This window comes from Mytilus edulis, chromosome 1, assembly GCF_963676685.1.
Source record: "Mytilus edulis chromosome 1, xbMytEdul2.2, whole genome shotgun sequence".
Lineage (NCBI taxonomy): Eukaryota > Metazoa > Mollusca > Bivalvia > Mytilida > Mytilidae > Mytilus > Mytilus edulis.
The window spans coordinates 118,766,324-118,789,272 of NC_092344.1; the positions used below are offsets into that span (position 1 = coordinate 118,766,324).

The 22,949-nt window shown below is 32.3% G+C and overlaps 1 protein-coding gene across 1 annotated transcript in view; it reads right to left on the minus strand.

Moving 5' to 3' along the window:
• LOC139503142 (SCL-interrupting locus protein homolog) overlaps positions 1-22,949 on the minus strand; it is a 24,365-nt gene continuing 1,416 nt past the window's right edge. The window contains exons 2-16 of the mRNA XM_071292875.1: positions 22,551-22,645; positions 19,889-19,990; positions 17,354-17,469; positions 16,055-16,158; positions 15,787-15,849; positions 14,401-14,648; positions 13,897-13,980; positions 13,019-13,105; positions 11,188-11,335; positions 10,511-10,617; positions 9,935-10,028; positions 7,486-9,095; positions 6,619-6,787; positions 5,469-5,599; positions 1-3,055 (exon numbers count right to left, since the gene is read on the minus strand). Of these exons, the coding sequence (XP_071148976.1) occupies positions 2,062-3,055; positions 5,469-5,599; positions 6,619-6,787; positions 7,486-9,095; positions 9,935-10,028; positions 10,511-10,617; positions 11,188-11,335; positions 13,019-13,105; positions 13,897-13,980; positions 14,401-14,648; positions 15,787-15,849; positions 16,055-16,158; positions 17,354-17,469; positions 19,889-19,990; positions 22,551-22,633 (4,140 nt within the window). The 5' untranslated portion in view covers positions 22,634-22,645 and the 3' untranslated portion in view covers positions 1-2,061. The remainder of the gene's footprint in view (positions 3,056-5,468; positions 5,600-6,618; positions 6,788-7,485; positions 9,096-9,934; positions 10,029-10,510; positions 10,618-11,187; positions 11,336-13,018; positions 13,106-13,896; positions 13,981-14,400; positions 14,649-15,786; positions 15,850-16,054; positions 16,159-17,353; positions 17,470-19,888; positions 19,991-22,550; positions 22,646-22,949) is intronic.

Here is a 22,949-nt window from a genome sequence, read left to right on the forward strand (position 1 = left end):
AATAGTTTAAATTTTATTCTGCTTTATATTTCTAAAATAAATAAAATGCATTATATAACAATATGACATATAATAAGATTATCAGTTTTCTAACATACAGCCATGTAAAACATCAACTTTCTCTAATTTTCTATCATACGTCAGGTTAAAAGACTACAAAACATACAGCCATGTAAAACATCAACTTTCTGAGTTCTCTAACTTTCTATCATACGGCAGGTTAAAGTACATATAATAAAGGTAGATTCTATCTTAAACAGGTGGTAAAAAATATAGAGAGGTAACAGCTGTAAACTGATCAATAAAACAAATGTACTTGTTCACTTATTAAAAGTCTTTGTTTCTCAAATATTGATTTGTACCTTTTTAATAAAATAGCAAGTAGGAGTAGAATTTGTGACATTAATATCCAACAATTCAATTATGCCATTCAAAAACTAAAGAAATACTCAAATATACCAAACACAAAACAAATAAATTCTTTCTAGACATACCAATGGGAAAACTACAACCTGAAAAGGTCACATTCAATTTGTTGTTGTTCTGATTTATGGTAGACAGAGAAGTTTTAGTCGATGAGTAAAATAATGCCCTTAAATCTCAAATGCGAGAAAAATTAGTACAGCATTTGTTCCTGCTTTAACAATATTTTTTAAATTTCATTTTGTATGTGCTCAAAAGATTATTTTTAGTTTTGTTTTGTTTTCAAATGCAATCTGATGAAACTTATTATTTGTCACTAAAAATTGCAAAAAAACAAATCTAAAAAAAAATAATTATGTAACCAAGTTTAAAACAGCAAACATACCCTGACACCTACATTCAATCACACAAAATTATAATGATATGTGTATGCCCTTTGTGCTTCAACTTTAAATTAATCAAAAAGACTGAATAAATTACACTTAGATATTATTTCAAGAAAATTATTTTTTTCATAAATTTCAATACCAGTATTTGAGGAGTAATGTTTCCAATTTGAAAGATTTTCCTGCTGTGAAAAACATTCTGTAAACATCAGTTTGTTTTGACAATACAGTAACCACTAGTCTTATGATATGCTATTATCCTACTTTCCAAGGGTTGGGGCAAGCAAACATGATTCACCAGCCTCATCCTGTCATGTTAGGCCATTTAATACTAGCGGATTTTTTTATGGGTTGCTCATTGTTAGAATGGCTGTATGGTTGCTACTTCCTATGTAATTAAGTCTCTTGTGGATAGTTGTATCATTGAAAATCATACCACATCTTCTTATTCTAATGTTTACTATAAAGTCATATATAAATTATGAGGAGAAAATGCATAGTATGTTTAAAGGATCATTATTGAGGATGGTTTATAGGCTAATGATTATAAAAAATTTCATTGAAAATAAACTAATTTATATATGAACTAAATGTTTTTTTATAATTCTTAATTAGCATAAAACTAAACTATAAGACTGAACTACCAAACTAGTGGTTTACCTGTATTAAACTATAAATAAATAATGTCAACATAAAGTGGCAAACAGGTTTTTTTTTGGGGGGGGGGGGGGGGGGGGAGGGTCAAGTTTAACAGTTGTAAAAAAAAAGAGGCTAACAATTGGGATCAGTAAATTTGTTGCAATTTTTATATTCTGTATCTTTTCTTTAAATTTAAAGAACTAAAATTTACAAAATTTTAAGATGACCCGAAGGAAACAGTTAATGTGTGTTTTTGGCTATCAAATAAGATTACTTTATAATGCTATTTTACTTTGATACATTTGTACTAGTAAAATAAATAAAAACAATTAAAACACATGATACATAAACAAGATTAAATCTCAATACTATCACAGTTCCATGGTAAGTCATATGATACAAGGCTTTTTAAAAACCCATCAAAGTGCAATTTCTGTACAGAACAAGTGTTTGTCACAAATTTACAAGTTCTAATATCAGAACTAATATCACAGATAAAATAAAAGATATTTTTACATCTAAATAAAACAATAAAATAAATAAATAAATATGCCCTTTTACTAATACAAAATCTAAATAAAACCTTTTGCTGTTTTTCCTAATTAAATTTTTGCTATAATAATTTTGGTAACATTCTTAATCTTGTAATATCTAATATTTTATCATCATCATCTGTATACAAATGTTTATATTGGTTTTCCTGTCTATGGTGGTCCATTTGGTTTTCAGCTAGACCTCTATGATCAAATACATCTTGTCTGTCTTCCAACATATTTGGTCTTTCTTTGGTCATGTGAGGGGAACCTTGCATCCCTGGTGATGGAGTAAAATGATAGTTCATTCTTCCAAGTTTTTCTGAAGTCTTTTGATGACTGTTATTATAAGGACTTTGACTGTTCATAAAGGGACTATTTGTTTGACTGTTCGGAACAGAATATTTTGCTTGACTATTACCAAATGGACTATTTGTTTTACTGTTAACAAAAGGACTATTAGTTTTATTAGTTATATTTCCACTATTTACAGAAGCAGTCCTGTTGCGATTACCTGAAGGAGTGTTTGTGACATTTTGACTATCTATTAAAGGACTACCCACAAGTCGACTGCTGACAGTTTGTCGTGTGGGTGTTTTATAGCTGTCATTGCCTGTGTTGTGTATAACATCTTGTGTCAGCTGTACCGGAGATTCAGATCTACCAGTTATTGTACTAAAATTTAATTGTAGTTGGTAACTATCATTTTCAGTACTATCTGCAGTTGTATTCCTTGAATCACCGTTTATCAGTCCATGTTTCTCCATGTATTTTCTTGTTGCAAATGTCATGTCATTTGGGGACATTCCCATGGTAGTAACATTTGGCGTAGCTTCTTTGTCGTCTGATAAAATATGGCGTAACATGGCTACACGTTGATGGCTGTTGTTACCACCTAATTTTGCTTTAGTTTGTAATTTTGTCATCTGAGTGAGTTGTTCGTCCTTCAAGTATTTCATGGCCATAGCATTTATTTCCATAGAACAGTCGGAGTCTGAATCAAACATCATGGACATATAATTGATTTTTGGTATAAATGTTGTCTCAAGCGGTGTTCGACTTGCATTTCCAGACCTATAAGATAAAAAATTTAAAAATTATTATTATGATTTTTTTCCCCTGTTGATGCTTTCATTAACTTTATACAGCAACACAGGTGTAACAGATCAATTAAATTCCTGATTACCGAATAAAGGCTTGTATAAACAACAAAACGTAATCTGTAATTTATTCAGTTCCCACTCATGTTTTATGGTTTTAAAAAAATATTTAAAATGCAATTATTTTCAAATTCATCCAGAAATTTCTGATGTTAATCTTTCATATGAGTTTCATTTAAATTCAATAAAAACTGTTAGCAGGAGAATACCTGCAATGACAATTTTTTTTTTATATTATTTTCATTTTCAAGAACCATAAGCATGACTAAACCAGATGCTCTGCAGGGCGCAGCTTTATATGACTGTAGAGTTCGAACCCTGAACAGTTGGGGCAAGTATGGACACAACATTTAAGCTTGATACAGCTCTGAATTTGGATTGTGATTAAATAGTTGACACAACATAGGTTTCTGACACAGAATGAATGTGGTCTAAGAACTTAAACTTATAGCGAACCCTATGATAGTTTTCCATAGATTCACCTGCAAGTTACCTGTCGATTTAAACTTTTGGCAGTTCTATTGTCCCATCTAACAAATACAACAGGTATTGTTCTCTGTATAGTTTATTCACCAGGACCTTTAAATTTCTTCTAGGAGAAATATATCACTCATTGATTAATTTACCTGACCAAAAAATTATCTGTTTTATCATTTTTGTCACAAAAATCTGGTTAAAAATTAAGAATCTGAATACACGGTTAGATTTGGCATATCAAAGAACCCCAATAATTCATTTTTTGATGAAATCAAACAAAGTTAAATTTTGGACCCTTTTGGCCCCTAATTTGTTGGGACCAAAACTCCCAAAATCAATCCAAACCTTCCTTTTGTGGTCATAAACCTTGTGTTAAAATTTCATAGATTTCTATTCACTTATACTAAAGTTATTGTGCAAAAACGAAGAAAAATGCTTATTTGGGACCTGTTATTGGCCCCTAATTCCTAAACTGTTGGGACTAAAACTCCCAAAATCAATCCCAACCTTCCTTTTGTGGTCATAAACCTTATGTTAAAATTTCATAGATTTCTAGTTATTGTGCGAAAACCAAGAAAAATGCTTATTTGGGCCCTTTTTGGCCCCCAATTCCTAAACTGTTGGGACCAAAACACCCAAAATCAATCCCAACCTTCCTTTTAAGGTCATAAACCTTGTGTTTAAATTTCATAGATTTTCTATTTACTTTTACTAAAGTTAGAGTGTGAAAACCAAATGTCTTCTGACGACGACGACGCCAACGTGATACCAATATACGACCAAAAAACTTTCAATTTTTGCGGTCGTATAAAAAATAGACTAACAACATGTCTGAAAGGCACCGATTTTAACCTAAGCCGATAAATTATATGCTTGATGTTAACCTTTGACCGAAATTCATTCAACATCCCATTAATATGTTTGCTCAAGAGCACTTACAATATCAATTATGAATATTATGTTCATGTCCAAGGGATATAAATCTATAACAACCACGTGCTTCGCAGGGCGCAGCTTTATACGACCGCAGAGGTCAAACCCTGAACAGATGGGGAAAGTATGGACACAACATTCAAGCTTGATACAGCTCTGAATTTGGATTGTGATCAAATTCTTGACATAATATGAGTTTCTGACACAAAACAAATGTCAAGATCTTACAAATCTATTATGCAATATTGTGCAATTAAAGATTTCTTCTTCAAACTTTTCAAAATTTGGAATTTGAGAAATTTGGAAAAAAAATTGAAAACTACAACCACCCCCCTTTTTTTTGCAATAAGTCCAAAACCTGACATTTCTTTATACATTATTTACAAGTAGGGTAAGGGAGGTAAATCCGAACATAGCAAACATTGTATGTTAACTGTTTTGAAATTACTTCCCTTACACTGCATTTAAATTGTCTTAATTGTCCATTGAGCAGAAAAACCTAGTTTCCCCCCTTTTTTTGCAACTTATTCCCTTTTTTTTCCCCCTAATTCAAAAACATTTAGAGCCATAACCCCCCAAAGTCATTACTAACCATCCCTTAATGGTATGGAAACTTGTTGTATATTTTCAGAGAGATTCATCCATTTAAACACAAGTTATTGTTTGAAAACTACAAAAAAGCTAATTTTGGGCACCCTTTTTGGCCCCTTATTCCTAAACTATTGGAACCATAACCCCAATAATCAATCCCAACCTTCCTTTAGTGGTATTGAACCTTCTGGTAAAAATTTAAAGAGATCCATTTACTAAATCTTTAGATATTGTCCAGAAACTCAATGCCTCTTCGGACCACGCAGACAACGACGACATGATACCATTATACGACACAAAATTTTGTTTGCGGTGGTGGCCCTTACCTGTGTTGTATAGAGTTGATGTATTGGCCTAACATAATACTTTGTTGTAGCGTATCATTTTGTAGTGTGTCTGTTTGGTCTCCTAGTGGTGATTCTGAATCTTGCTGATGCAGCAGTACTTGAATGTTATTCTGGAAAAATATCACAAAATCACAATAAATATAGATCAGGAGTCTAAATTCAAATTAGTAATTTACCAATAATTTGCCAAAAAAGTATATATCAAGTTGTTTTTTTTCAAGAAGGAAATCAAAATTGTGGTTCCTGGAGCTTTTTTGTCTAGGTACAGGTCAGCAAAATTGTCAGATTGCTTAGGACTATACAAAGAAAAACCAATTTTGTGTAATAGAAAGAAAACAAAATAATTGAATTTTAAGATAATTAATGGGAAGATAGCTCTTAGAAATTGCTTTCAGCAATTAAAAATAAAAATTGGTGTCATGTGTTTTTATTTTCTTTTTTTCCCGCTGCAAAACAAAAAGTTTAAATCCTTACACATTCCTTAATAACAGTATTAAGGTTATTTCAGTTATCTCCCCTTATATATCAAAGTTGAAAAAAAACGAATCATGCATAAAATGTTTTGTATTAAATAAAAACCAGTCATATAAATAAGATTTCTACACAATTTTCTTTATTTATATGAACTTTATTGCAAATTATTACATTTCTCTCTCAAAATGTGTATATTATATTAAAGATCTAGACTAATTGTGTTATGTTGTGGAATAGATAAGATGGCCTAAGACATGTACATGTATTTTCTTGTGCATTTATATTCAACATACATTGTATAACACAGGCTTTGGTTCCTTCATTGCTTTGGTAGACAAAATGTTATTTACAATATTTGAAGATTAGTAAAAATTTTAAAAAACTACATAAAAGTAACAATGAAATTCATGTAATAATGAAAGGTATTACCACAAAAACAAGTAAATACACACAGAATACACTATTCTAACTAACTTACTTTTTATGACCTTTATAAAGCCCTTGCACAGTTGACATTAATAACAAAATAACTATTCATTGTTTTTTGGTTTTTTTTTTATACCAAATTAGTTATGGTCTGTTTCATAAAGGTTATGCTAAAATGCTCATATGTCACTAACAGTTTAATTCCTTCCCCCTTATTTTGTATATTTACCATTAATCTATCATAATATTCCTTATCGTTTGTGTCCACAGGGTCCTGTTCATCCCCTGAATCTTCTTCGTCCTGTCTACCACACATACTTGCACTCGTAGGACTTTTATCAATAGAATTAGAAAGGGTATCCTGCGAATTACATAATGTATCTCCAGATTTCTCAGACCTGAAAAAAACCCACAAATATCCAATATCTACATGATCTACAATTATAAACTCATCATAAAATGACAATATAACTATATTTAAACATATATTATCAACTGATATTTAAGGTGGTACCCAACACTTTCACTAAAATTAATTTGGCTCGTTTAATCTTCATAAAATTTTGTCAAAGTATTTACTATGACCCTTTAACAAAACTATAAAAATTTCAAATATTTTGAACCAACCGTTTTATCAGAAAAATAACACTGGTTATATAGCAGTTTGACAAACACCAATTTTATCATTGAGAACTTAATATTCCTTTTACAACACAACGTAATTAAAACGTTTAGCTGACTTTACAGAGTTATCTCCCTGTAGTGAGTGTAGTTTATAGTGAATTCAGTAGATTTGCGGATATTCAATGTATTCTCTAGATATTATTGGTAGTCAAACCTACATGTCTTGATATGGACAACACTTATTTTAATTTGTAGAACACTTAAATTCATGGATAACGTCATTCACGAAAACCATGAAAATAGGTTCACCACGAATAAAAGAACTATCACAGTAAGTGTAAAATATATGTAGGTGCGATCAAGTTTTTGTAGGATCTACTTACAGTTACCCTTGATTACAATCTGTTCTCTTGTGATACACCCAAAAAATAATATCCTCTACATTATTGCTTTATCTTGTTTAGTGCCTTACCTGGTAGGAGAAGAATGATAGCTGGGCATATCAACTATCATATCCGACTGTATACTATCTATAGTCTTGTCATGGAGTGCCATGTTGTTAACTACACTTGACAGATCTTGTGAAGCATCTAAATCAAACTCGTCCTTGTGGGTACTATTGAATGGAAGTATCCCACGATGCCGTATCTCTGCTGGAGTACGACCATCATCCCCACTACACTGTGATCCTTGTCTTGGTGTATGGTTACCTGATGATTCACTCGACCTTGATGACATTGGTTTCTGGGGACTTGTCTGTAGAGAGACAGACTGACAGCTTGCAACTTTGTCAGGAGAGAATGCTGTAGTATTGACAGCAACAGAACACATTTCAGCTTTGCTGTTATTATGTGTGGAGTTAGTTTTATTGACAGAAGTCACTTGAGTGTCTAGTTCCGTTGTTGTGGTGTTCTGAGAGGAATTACTCTGATTTGTTATTAACATTTGTATCTGAGACTGTAACTTTTTAAGCTGAGCATCCTGTTGAATTAAAAGCTGATAAACTTCTGGAGGCACCTGATTCCAATTGATGTTTTTACTCTGTAATACAGAATCTGGCTCTTCCTCTATGGTAGCACTATTTTTACTACTTGGTCTTGGTGGAGGAATCTGCTTCTCCGGTGTGACACTCAAACCACTGTCATCACTAGACTTACTGCTGTCAGCATGAGGTGAAGGTCGCTGATCTTGATGGACATTTCTCTGCACACTATTTCCTACATCAATTTGCTGATTTTGTGATGTGATAGGTACAAACTTATGTTGTGTATTTGGTGCTGTTTGGTATACATTAGTGTTCATTCCTTGCTGATTATTGACATACTGTTGACCAATTGGTCTATATACTTGTGGTACACCTTGTTGAGAAGGATAAGGCATTTGATGTTGTGTAGGAATTTGTTGTGGTGGAGGTGGTCCCATCATTCCTTGTGTAGGTACATACCCATGTGATGGCTGTCCATATGGTACAGAGGGATAGTTTGGGGTAACATATTGTGGATAGGGTTGAAACACTTGTCCTGGCACAGTTTGAGGTAGCATTCTTTGCATTGAGTTCATTTCTGTTCTATTGTGTGTATTGTTTTGTTGAGAAGACATGTTCTGATACACGAAATTTGGATTCTGAAATCTTGGATCCATATTAGAATTCCTATTTTGAAACATAGGATCCACATTTTGATTGAAAGGGTTTGAATTTGAAGTTCTTTTTTCAGTTAAAGAATCCAAATGAGAAGTTCTACTTTGAATCCCATGACCTTGATTAGAAGTTTGGACTGAATTATCAGGCTTTGGAACAGAATTCATATAATGTTTAGCAAGACGTCCACTATGGAAATTAGTCTGTTGATGAACATTTTGTTGAGCATTAAATCCAGAAGCACTATTAGAATGTTGAACAGTTGGTTGTTCATGTAGCACTGGCAAGTTAGGAGCTAATTTACTCCGTGTAAAGTCTGTCATGTGAGCAACACCATTCGCTTTTCCCTGAGTTATTGTTGGTTTCTTTGGATTAACACATATTCCTGAGTCCTCCCCAAATAATAAACTGACTTCAGGAACCATTGATGTCATCACAGGAAGCTGGATAAAAGAGGGGAAAAATAATACAATTTTATAGATGAAACTGGCATTTTTATTTTAGTAATGCTCCAACAGTTGTTTTTTTTTTAACAAGTTTGCAAAAAAACATCATTGTTTAAATAATGCATTCAAGAGTTTTATTTTCTGAATACATAAAACATTGTTTCCTATAATAATAAAAAAAAAAAAAAAAGAACTCACAAATTATTTTAGGCTTTAATACAGTAAAACTTACATCGCGGTATCTGATTTTATGATTACAGCAGATATTCTAATTAGATGAATTGAAAACTATTAACATTAAAAACTAAATAAATAATTGAAAAAGTTCTATTTAGTTTTTTGCTTGATTGATTGTTGGTGTTGAAATGCCACTTTCAGAACTATGGGCCATATTGTGGCGGTCACTTTTAATTGGTGGAAGAAGTTCTGTGTACTAGGAGAGACCTACCACCCTTCTGGAAAAAGATAACAAATTGGAGTCACTTTTTAAAATTCCTTGGTTAAATAATAAAATCACTATTCATTGAATAGATATAATTTAATTTCAAAAACTACTGAGTGCAATTATTATTGTGATTTTTAAAGAAAAAATAAAAATGCAAGTTTAGTTATTGTGATTATAGTAAAGCTGCATACAATTACATGTAACTGATATCAGAGTATGAGTTCTTTTTATTGGGATGTTCATGGTGTTGCATGATTTGCATTTGATAAAAAAAAAAAACATAATAAACCTGTAAAGTAAAACAAAATCTGTAGTATTTTCATACAGTGCTACATGTATCTATCATAATATTTTTTAATTTCCAGGTAAAAAAGTTTAGTTCTATAAATACCTGTGACTTGTGAGGTGCTGGCATGTTTCTTGGCGTCATTTCATCAGGAACTGACACAGCAGACGACACAGGGACATCTTCTTGTCTGGTGGATCTGTAACAAAGTGTCATTAAATTTATTCTTATTAATTGTTTTAACTCAAATAATCTCTTATAAAATGTAAATATAATAGTATTGAAATGTTAAATATGGTAAATTACATAAATGACAGTGAGTTTGATCTAACAAGAATATGATAAGCCAGGCAATTGTCTCCCCCTGACTTTTATGTAATGTTTTTTAAAAGCCTTTAAATTCCCCCCCCTTTTTTTTTAACTAAAAAAAAATAAATATACCCAAATGTATCACAATGTCAAATTCCCCAGTTGACTTAAAGACTATCAGCAGCTATTCAGAAAATAACATTCTCCACTTATTTTCATACAAATTTTGCTTAATTTTTTGAACATGCCGTTGACTTTGAGCAATTGTACATGTATGTCACAATCACATTTTCCCAAATTACCATCAGTTGTAAGCCAATTAAACTGTAACTCCTGGCATTAAAACAAACTTAACATATTCTCTACACTTACTTCTGACTTTTGAGCAAATGTATAGCACCATCAAATTTTTCTTTCTTCTGTCCACCGTCAACAGCACCAATGTCCATTTCTATCGTCTGATTACCACTTGTCATTGTCTGAAATAAAAAAATGTTTTTTCTTCAGTATAATGTTATGTTTTCACAGTAGGAAAGATAACTATAAGTTTCTGTGTACTATTCATACATGTAAGGTAGTAAATGCCCATCAATCTGAAGGCATCATATTTTCAAGAATTGTATTTCACAAACATTTTAGTATTGTTTTCACAATAAATTGTGTATATTCACATATTCAAATTGTTTCCCCAAATATGTATGTTCACACAGTGTCACTGGGTTTAATGAGCATAAAAGCTTATTTTGGTTAATTGCTAAATACTGGTTTAACCATAACTACCTTCCAAGATTTTAATGCACCCGTATCACTACAGGCTGAAACTGCCAGAATTTAAGATTATTTTAAAAGTTCTCATAATATAACAAAAAAGTTTTTTGTTTTCTTTTTATGTAATTTTCTTTATCTCAATTCAAGATTGTTTTTTCCAATTTAGTTGAACTTGATACATAGACTACATCAGATTGGCTTTTATTTGTGTAAATAAAAGATGGAGATATGACTAAAAGAGACAAAAACCCAATGACAAAAATATTCAAATTACTGCTAACCTTTGGTAAATTGATCACTTCATACCCATTGAAGAGATCAAAGTTCATCTGACCACTGCCAGTAGATGTGACAACCTCATAAAACTCAGGTTTAGAATGCATTGGGTTATATAGCACCAATAAGAAAGACTCTGGAGGAACACACACTCTACAATAATAATGTTTCTATACTTATTATCTTTAATTTAAACATGATGGAAAAGATTCAAAAGGAACATTCTACAATTAAATAACAAAAGAACATAAATGTTATAAGTACATGTTGTACAATTAATTTTGACTATGCTAATGTAACATTACACTACTGTCTCAGGTTAGGGTAAACGTAGACGTCTGTTTTAACCTGCTGCATTTGTATGCACCTGTTCTAAGTCAGAAGCCTGTTGTTCAGTGGTAATTGTTTGTTGAAGTGGTTCATATAAAGTGTTTCTTGTTTCTCAATTTTTATAAAGATTAGAATGTTGGTTTTCCTGTACAAACTGTTTTACACTAGTCATTTTTTGGTTTTTATAGCTTGCTGTTCTGTGTGAGCCATGTTGAAGGCCGTAGTGACCTTTAATAGTTAACTTTTTAAACATTGTGATTTGGATTGAGAGTTGTCTCATTGGCACTCATACCACATCTTTTTTTTAATTTATTTTACCCTCAGTTTAAATGATAAACAAGTTATTTTAATTATAATAATTTTGGTAAAATGGTCACAGGGTTACACAGTATCAAAATGTTTTAAAGACATGTCTATTGTTGAAGACTATATCTGGACCTTTGGATGTCTTACAACTACTCCCCATGTCTTTTTATCATATAAAATATTCATGATATTGCTAAACTCTACAAAAGGAACATAGTTCACTTGTAAAATTTAATAGCTTGGCTTTGACATCTTGCATCTTTTAAAATAATCATTTCTGATGACTAACGTGACGGTACCCAAATTGCACCTATTTTGACAGTTTTTTCACCTACGTTTTTTTATGATAAAGACAATAATGTCCATTCTGTGTTTATTTTGTAGCCGTATCCTTCTTTATTATATAGGTATACCAATTCGATTTTTAATCCATATGGAATCATAGAAAAATTGGGCTAAACTGACCTCCAAACCATCAATGATTCTGAAATGAGGAGTACCCAAATTGCATCTATGCTTAAATTCGCATTGTCAAAAGTCGAATAACAGAGCTTTTGTTTAATTTCTTCAAATATTTTGAACAATTGGATATAAGACCATGCTTACTCTTCATTTTTTTTTAAATGGGTACTTGTAACATATAGTATTTGATCATTTTAAAAAGATGACGTTTTGATGACGTCGCATGGCGACGTTTCAGTACATTTTGCTTTTTCAGTAAACACTTCATCTATTGATAAATACTGTGAGCGTTTTGTGCATATCTAAATATTTTCACCTATGTTGAAAGATGTGCATAGTATCAAATCATAAAAATACAAATTGTGTAGTCTCTAGGAAATCTTGTAAGATGTCCACTGCTATTTTTGCTAAATAGGTGCAATTTGGGTACTCGGTGCAATTTGGGTACCGTTACGTTAACTTCATAGTGATCAATCAGAAAATGAAAGGAGCATTTCTTAATTTCCTTTTAACAATTGACAGTTTAATTCAGTCATTGTAAGTGAATCTTTTTGTTTGTCTGGTTTAAGTTACTTTAGATAGATTTTTAAAAATAGATTTTTTTTAAAGATCAATGGTAGTTTTTGTGTGTTCATTCTTGTATTGCATGATTTACCAATATTGACAAACAGTATTAACTTATCTATCTAACTACTGTATTATGATAAAATAGAACAGTTTTAACAACAGAGGACTTACCTGTCATTAAGACTTGCGTTATGTAGATATCTGAGACAACATGCCCAAATATATGGACTGTATACAAAAGAAACACCACTAACCCATCTGAAACATTAAAAAACACAATGTTTGGATATCTTTCACATGATACTATTGACAAGCTTGCACATTCTTGTTCTAAAAATGAAACTGTTGAAGAATAATAACCATTCCTACATTCATAAGTTGCAATAGCATTTATAATATCTAGAAGTAAGGTTCATTTGTCAATTTATTTTTCAAAAAGATCTTCAACATTATTCAATGAGTTGGTTCATCATGTACATAGTTAACTTAAACTGGTTGATACTAAATGAAATTATTAGTAAAAAGGAGCTCATCATTATCCTTCTAGTACATTTTTTGGTCCACTTATACAACATGTGCACTTAGCAGTCAAGTAAATATTATTTACAAACTACAATACATTTTTCCCATGTTTTCAACGTTAAAAGATTTTTGCTACTCTTGGTTTTTACTTTCGCCAGATAATCACAAATCCTCTTAGTTTTATCCATGTAGTTCCATTTAAAATTTTACCCGCTAGCCCCAAATCTCTTTCATTATTTTGTAATATATAGTTAAAAAAGGCATTTTTTCGAAAATCTTATGAAATCCTTATCTTTTCATAGTTTTTGAATGAAAAAAGGTGCTATTGTTAAATATATGAAATATCTAGAGTGAATCTGTTCCCAGCAAATTTTCAATTGCTTATATCTCAAAAGCAAGCACACTGACCGTTATCTTTTTTTACTTCTTAAGTTCTGTTATTCATATACTATCAATTTATAACAGTCTTTTATAAGCTTGATATTTTGAAACAGAGGCACAAGCATTCTTAACAACAATTGACTTACATGCCAACCAACGGTAAATTAGCCACTTTTGGATCAGACTCTAACACTAACAGAACTTTCCTGGTATGATCCATGGTTAAGTAGCTGAAAACAAAACAATTCAAGATTTAGAATCTATGAAAAATGAAAGTACTAAAATTGAGAATGGAAATGGGGAATGTGTCAAAGAGACAACAACCTGACCATAGAGCAGACAACAGCAGAAGGTCACCAACAGGTCTTCAATGCAGTGAGAAATTCCCGCCCCCGGAAGCGTCCTTCAACTGCTTACTACATGAACTATTATAGCTACACTGTATTATCAAGAATTCAATGCATATGTATGAAATCTACAAAAAGCATTCGGCATTCTATTGATATAATTAACATTGAAAAACACCATCCGTATAATACAAAAGCGATACATATACACCTTTCTAAAAACTGAAGATTTTTTTTTTTAAATCATGTATATTCAGTATTTTTCATTGAAAATAATACATGTTTAACAATTTTAATACATACCCTGTTTTTGGTTCTCCTTGTAAATGACTCATGCTCATTGGTCCCGAGAGGTTTTTAGATAAAGCAGTCGGCACAATAGGTACAGCATTTATTTGTATTGCCTTGAACTCAGTTGCCATAGTAACAACATCAAATTGTAAATGATGAACACATTGATCTCCACTTGTATAAATACTACACCAGCCTTTTGTTAGGAGAAAGTTACTCAAGTCTATGGAGTTCTTACTACAGCACCTCTGTTTCAATAGCTGCAAAAATATAACAAGTAAAATACATAATTTCAGCCACTTCATGTTTAAGTATTACAAACAAAAATTTAGTCAACAGAACTAAGGATGGGGAAGGCCCCCAATCTCCACCCTAAGGGACATAATTTTACCAGATAAACCAAAAAACCTGCTCATTATGAATAGGCTTTAAACAACTAAATTTTAACTTGGACTTCAAATGACAGAACAACTAACATGAATTATACCATATGACATGGGATTCAGTTAAAATTTTGGCAGTGTAGCCCACAGCTTAAATTTTGTAGCCAATATATATATATATATATATACAATGCCATTGACCGTCAATGCATATGTAGTTCTATACAATAAAGCAAACATTTTAGAAGTCAGTCAGTTGATTTACAATTTATTTTTTCAAATCTTTCTATTCTATTTAAAGTGAAGAATATATCATGACTATTTGTGGATCAGAAAAACAGATTAGCTTGTGTTACTAATAATGACTCTCAATTTTATGTTTTATATACATGTCTTTCAGATCAAGGTTTTAAAAGTATCATTAAACTTAACAATGAACATTGGTCCAAAAAATTAAACCTCAGGATGTTCCTGGCAGACAGTCTCAGACATGTGCACCTTACAGTCAATCTATAATGACAAGATTCCTGGCAGACAGTCTCAGACATGTGCACCTTACAGTCACTCTATAATGACAAGATTCCTGGCAGACAGTCTCAAACATGTGCACCTTACAGTCACTCTATAATGACAAGATTCCTGGCAGACAGTCTCATACATGTGCACCTTACAGTCACTCTATAATGACAAGATTCCTGGCAGACAGTCTCAGACATGTGCACCTTACAGTCACTCTATAATGACAAGATTCCTGGCAGACAGTCTCAAACATGTGCACCTTACAGTCACTCTATAATGACAAGATTCCTGGCAGACAGTCTCAGACATGTGCACCTTACAGTCACTCTATAATGACAAGATTCCTGGCAGACAGTCTCAGACATGTGTACCTTACAGTCACTCTATAATGACAAGAAAGTCACTCACTGATATTCTTCTAAATCAACAATTCAATAAAACAAGAAAATGAGTGAACAGTTTGGATGTAACAATTAATACTATTCCAATCAGTTACCTGTAAAGCCTGTAGGTAATCATCTGATGAACTTTGACGATCATTTTTAGAATTTAACATCACCTGTTAATAGACAAATCACTAATGAATGTATAATGTAAATAAATTGGCTAAATCAAAATTCACAAATTTTTTTGGTATGTTTTAAAATACAAATTTGTGAAGTGGCAAATATTGTTTGCTTCTTTGAAACTAACATGACTAAAGAATGAACAAGACCACATTTCATATTTTTCAAAGTAGATATCATATTACACAAATAACAAACCTGAAATGGTACTGCCAAATCACCAGGTGTCAGTGAATAACTATTATTCAATGAATCACCCCCAGGATCAAATCTATCCAGTGTAAATGTCAAACCTTCACCATCTACAAAATACAAACAAAATTAATACCATTTATAACAATAAGGATTAGTTTAATGCCATCAAATGGTGGCCACTATGTAGGGGGACAGGAGATTGCATAGGTATCATGGTGTCACATCTGCTATTAATGATTACATCATCTATTAATGTTATTGTATTTCGTTGGTTTTTTTAAAACAAAACTTGGCAAGAAAAGTCCTGTGCGCAGGAATTTGTTATAAAGTTCCCTACTGACTCCAATGGATGCGTAGGGGTCAATAGCAAACACTATAACTTATATAGTACTAGACATCATTGAGATGATATTTATATCTTCACTAAAGGACATGGGGTTGTCAACTGAAACCAAAGTTTTTGACCTTTAACTTTAACCTAGGAAGCTGTACAAACATTGACACACCCTCTGTTGTTGGTCAATATACATGTCATGTATAAAGTATGAAATTATAACGGTTCTCTCGATATAATATCTCATTGATGATGCTGAGTAAGCTTATTAATAGAGCAAAAAGGTTTCAACTCTATGCATTTGTTATCAAAAAAAATTGTCGTGTTTTTTTAAAATTATAATTTTGATGTAAAAAGTCGTTCTAAATAATAATTATTGTCAGAAATATAGGGATAGACAGCAGTTACATGTACCGATTATCAGGTTATCTGCATATTGATATCGTAAAATATCAGCTGCGAGACATAATATGAAGCTTTTTGTCGAGTGAGCGTAGCGAACGAGATCAAAAAGCCTTCATATAATGTCAAGCAGCTGATATTTTACAATATCAATATGTAGATAATCTGATAATCGATTTATCGGGCTATATTTGCGTGTTTCAGAAATGTTTCCTTTGTTTCACAGCACACAAAAGATGACTTGATAAGTTGGGGTCAAAGTTATTAACGTCGGTTCAAACATTATGACGTCGCTGATATGTCCGGGTCAAAGTTATTAAGGCCGGGTCAACGTATTTGACGTCACAAAGACATGATACTGAATAATATTAAGAGCTGAACAGAGTGATATAGATAGTGGGACGACCGATAATGTAGATTATCAGCTGTAAAAAGGAGATCAAATAGATGTCTAGAGTGAATGAATAAAACCCTTCTTTACATAAAATTACTTTTTACATTAATGATTAAAGGATTTGCATGATTTGTGTATAACATCATTTTGCCTACATTTCATATAAACTAACCATCATCTATACTTAGCTGTCCAACAAGAGCACAGCCACAAAATGTCTTTCCTTTACTCTCAATGTGCCGATGAGCAAATCGTAGAACTTTTTCAGATATACATAATCTTGGTTTTCTGAAAGTCAAGATTATATGTTAAAATTCAGGCATATTGGTTAACTTTCACAAGCAATCAAGGATTATTACTCTTCATATTTCAATCATTTGATAATTGTTTTACTATTCCCATAACTGTAGATGAAAATTTAAAACATCGTACCGAAAGGGAACTTTTCCTTCTCATGCATTAGTATGGCGTTCATTATCACTGGACTAGTATATATTTGTTTAGGGGCCAGCTGAAGGACGCCTCCGGGTGTGGGAATTTCTCGCTACATTGAAGACCTGTTGGTGACCCTCTGCTGTTGTTTTTTATTTGGTCGGGTTGTTGTCTCTTTGACACATTCCCCATTTCCATTCTCAATTTTATATATGATAGCTTCGAAAAATGTGCCCTGACAATTGGACTTATCAATCAATTATGCTGTTGGATAGACAAATATTGACATCCCTGGTCACCTGTCCAAATGCCTGGTAAACAAAAACCAGAATTTGCAGTCAAAATGAAGCTCAACTGATTAGGAAAACCAGTATAGAAGTAGAGGAGAAACGGGTCTTATTTGGCTCAAATATTACAGCAAATTTTTAGGTTACCTAACATATTCTCAAACTACATGAACTAGTAATTTTTTTACTAAGAGATAAGTTATTCCAAAAAATTAAATTTCGCATTTAACAAATTTCCCTGGTCATGCTGGTTATAAACCATTATGAAATTTGTAAATTTTGTAAAATTTCTTGATTTTGCTTGTTTTTCATTAAATTTGTGAAATATTTTAGATTGGCAATGTATGTTCGCACCAAAAAAAAAACTTTACATTTGATGAGATTAGGTCATAAGTGTTAACTTAACTTCTCTAAAATCGTTTTGTTGTAAAATTCTTGGCTATGATGTTTCTGGTGCTTGTGTGAGCCAAAATTTGTTCCTGTGAAAAAAGTTCCACTGGAACTTATTTCACAGGAAATATGTTCTGGGAGAACTTTTTTCAAAGACAATTTCTATATACTGAGTGCCAATGAAAACGCAACACTTGGTTTTTCAAAAATAAAATTTATATTAGAAATCATAATCTTTCAAACTGAATTGTTCTTGAAAATTAACAATTCTAACAATAGATCGATATCAAACAAAAATGTTTCATTGTCATCTTTCGGGCGCAATAGATAAACGAAACATCCAATGTCGAATCATCAAATCACAGTCCTAACTAAAAATGTTACAACCCCGTTGTGCAGCGCAATCTCGACAGCGCCGTGGAATTGATCATCCCGGACGTTTAATGTGATCTCGAGGAATGTTATTCCACTTGTCCTGTAAAGCAAACTCAAGCTGACTCAAGCCAAGGCTGGTGCCAAACGTCTATGTAACCACCACTGATGATTTTTGGTACATAATGAATGATTTTTGGTCTACAGAATTCGATGTTTACACCAGACAGCCGTTTAGATGTCGACTGTGGTCCTCTTTAACCGTTGAATTTCTGCGCAAATGGTGCTTTACTGAAATTGCTCCATAGGATCTACCGTGACCACCATTGAACTCACGTGACCTTTGGACATCCATCAGAGTCGATATCGGATATGTTAAAGACCAAATGTATCGGTTTTGCTGAGCGTTTCTTGCTTTTTGAACCCCGGGATGTGGCTTATCATTAACTGATCCATTTTTGTTGAATTTGTGGATGATTTGGGTTATTGTATGCTGTGAAAGGCTTCATTGGATCATGCCCGAAACTGCATGTCGCTGGTTGTCAGAAAGTCCTGGCATTTACTCAGATGTTTATTGCAGTTTCCTTACAATAAGGGCGGGAAAATTCATGACATTAGCCAAGCTTTAAATGACAAAATCGTGAAAATGGTGCGTATGTTGAAAAGCGGTGAACTTGGTTTATGTCCGTTCAAAATAACCCTTACTTTGCATTTGTTCCAAAAATCACCCAACCCTAAAGTTGTCGACAATTGTCTTTAAAGTCATTTTCAACCAACTTTACAAAGTTCTAATATAAAATAAATAAAAATTATCAGACTTTTTTGAAAAACAAAAGTGTTGCGTTTTCATTGGCACTCAGTATATAATTTATTTCATAAAATATTTTGCTGTGCAATATGTTAAAGGTACTTATTTTCTGTGAAATAGGTTCGAGCAGAATATATTCCTTGATTTCTATAAAATACCTTCTTTCAAAACTAATATCACAGGAACTTATTTCACTTTTTTTTTAAATTTCAATATTGGAACAAAACTCATGGAGCTGTCAGGCTGTGTTCCAGAACTTATTTCACATTTGGTTAAAAAATTAGTTCCGGAACAAATTGTATAGCGCTGGAACATATTTTCTGCGATATAAGTTTTTTATGAAATTTGTTCAGGCGGAACAAATGTCAGGCCGGAACAAATTTTTTGTACATACTGGCAAGTGAAATATAAATTATACCTGTAATATGAAATACTAATCAGGGAATCAGCTCCTACACTAGTATGGTCCCAAAGAATGTTTTTGGTGCTAGGAAATTTCAGCATATTTTCATCTGTATTTCTGAAAAGAGGCATCTAAATGCATTAAAAACAACATAAATGAGCAAACCAACTAGCAAAATTCATTTTTTCAATAAACTGTTTATATATAATAAGCAGGTTCAAGAATAGGAAAAACAACAAAAATGCATGCCTTGTTATGCTAAGCATGTCCAACATTCTTAATTCTAAGTATCCTAAACACAGGAATTACATGTAGGTGTCTGACAGATCTGGAAATCCTCACACTTAACAACTCATTAATTGATACAAATATTTAGATGATGCTGTCAGATGGATGGCTGCCTAACATCTTGCAGCAAATAAATATGCATATTCAGGACAAGAACATGTTAAGGCCAAAAAAAATATATGTCTGTTTAAGGTTACATGCTTTAAAAAAATAGGGTTGATAGGTCGGTATTTTCATTTTATTTAATTTTTTCATTTTCTTTTTTGTGACATGATTTTTAGTGTGCAGTTTCGTCTTGTCATGGTCTGAGTTGATCATGGGCCGAGTTTACCCATAATTTTAATGATTGGATTATTTCCCATTTTATTGATTTGAAAAAAATGGCTTAGGGTCGGCGCTCAAGATAGGGTTGGTCGGGTAACCATTTGACATATATTTTTTTTTTGCAATTATAATTAAATGCATGTAATTGCATAACCCTCAGGCTTTTTTTTTATAGTATAATCCAATACAGTTCAAACGGCTGAGGGATATCCGGATTAAGATCGCTAATCACTTGTACCTGAGCTTGTTCAGGTAGATCAACAAACCAGACAGATGAATATTATCTGAAGATAGACGATTCATTTGTCGAATTATTTAACTAAGTTTCCACAAATGCTTATGATAATTCAGATTAAATAAATAAATTAGTAATCCAGTTACAAAGTTTAACAAGTCGACCACATGCTTTTATTTTGACTTACGCAATCAGCATCCCTCTTTTTAAGAAGTGCAAAATAAGACGTAAAACAGTAATTATTATTTCATCGCAAATAACTCGAGTACTGCTGTATTGTAACGATAATATAGAATTACTTTAAAAGTTAAAAAGTAAAAACTTTTAATAATTCCTGTAAAGAAATATCGTATCGTAATTCTGAATTCATTTCGTAGTTTACAATCAAATTGATATATCTGCGTTTCCAGTTTCTATTCAGACTCGAAAGATGTATGTTGCATAGCATCGATTTGCTAGATAAAAATTTAAAAAAGATTATACTATAAATTAAAAACCTTTTCATTTGACAACGTTCGCTTTACAAATCTTTTTAACCTTTTACATAACCCGTACGACTCGTTTTGTCGTTGCTGCAAAACAGCAATACCAGTACTGGGTTCATGACTTCTGAATTTGACAGTGTCCGTGAAAAATAAGCTCCACATGATTTTTAACCCCCATAACAATTACCAAAAATAGCAAGAAAACTACATGGGGACCTTCGTGATAGCTATTGGTCATTCTCAACTAAGGGAAAGGGAGGGGGCATGAGGGCTTGGCCTTTGAAGGGTTACAAACAGCAATTATTGAAAATATATATACTTTTATATAGAGTTTATAATGAAAATTCAAATAAATATTATTTAGATAAGCAATGAATTAGCATGTTCACCTATCCTTATGTGGACGGATGAAATACTTTGAATCGCACTACACTGTACGGCATAGATACCGTTTATGATGGTGAAAGTTCCTCCATCGTTCAATTTTCATCCATGGAGATCCCTGCACTGCCAATACTTTTCAAGATCATACAAAAAGTAATTATAACATTGTTCAAAATATCTATACTTCAAAGTGAACCAAGGTTACCATGTGCATAATTTCCCTGGGAAAAGATATATATACATGTATATCTGAACCAGTGATATGCCACAGTGTTCTAGGATTTTTTTGGCACCTTGACTTACCACGGGTAAGATCAATAAAAAAATTACTTACCCACATCTAAAAGTTAAATCCGCCAACCAATGCGGACGGCGCAAAAAAAAAAACGATTTCTTACTAAATTTGACAAATATGTTATAGTTATTACTATGTCATTTATTAAGAGCTATAATAAATGCAACTGTAAGTTTATTTTCCTCCGATGACAAGAAAAAAAATTGTTTATGTCCCGATTTAAGCACCAGTTATCAATCCGGATTTTCCGATTTTACCGACACCATGACCGACTTTTAGAATGATAGGAGAAGAATGTGGTCTCTTTTGCGCTTGATTACACCTAGTAAACGAGTGCTTGAATAAAAGCGCCGATAGACATCGACAAAATCTTCGATCTTTTATCAAAGTTTTTTCTCGTGATTTAATAAAAATAAAAAGCAGATATGGGAAAATTGAAGAGGACCGGAAAATTTCAAGAGTTTTTCGGCTTCCCCGAACTTGAAAATTGACTTACCACCGGGTGACAAAGGCTAAAAAATGACTTACCCGTTGTCCTAATCCACTTACCCCGGGTAACGGGTAATGGGAATCCTAGAACACTGGATATGCACCTTTCATTTTCTTTTGACTGGGTATTCTTTTGTTAAATGGTCCAGGTAATAGCAGATATTCTCAAATACATACCTATTTTCCTCTGTAAAATTGTTTCCAACAAATCTACATGTTTGCTGACCAGAAATATTTTTCATCTTCATCAAAGCACTCATGGTGGTGGTGACCTACATGTACAAAAAAAATAATATTTGAAAACAAGAGTGCACATGTGGACGCGGAAATGTATCACTTGCTTTACTGATCATGATAAACTTTTTTTTATAAAAGCTGAACACAATTACATGTATCATATAAACTTAACATTTATATCAATGATCCATTAAATAAGGACCTCTTTCTGTTGACCTTATATTTGGATTCCATACACCAAATTGAATATATGCAACATAATGCTAAATACTAATTATAATAATTAGGAATAGCATTAGGTGCATAGGTTGTAACAAATAGATAATAGAATAGTATCTG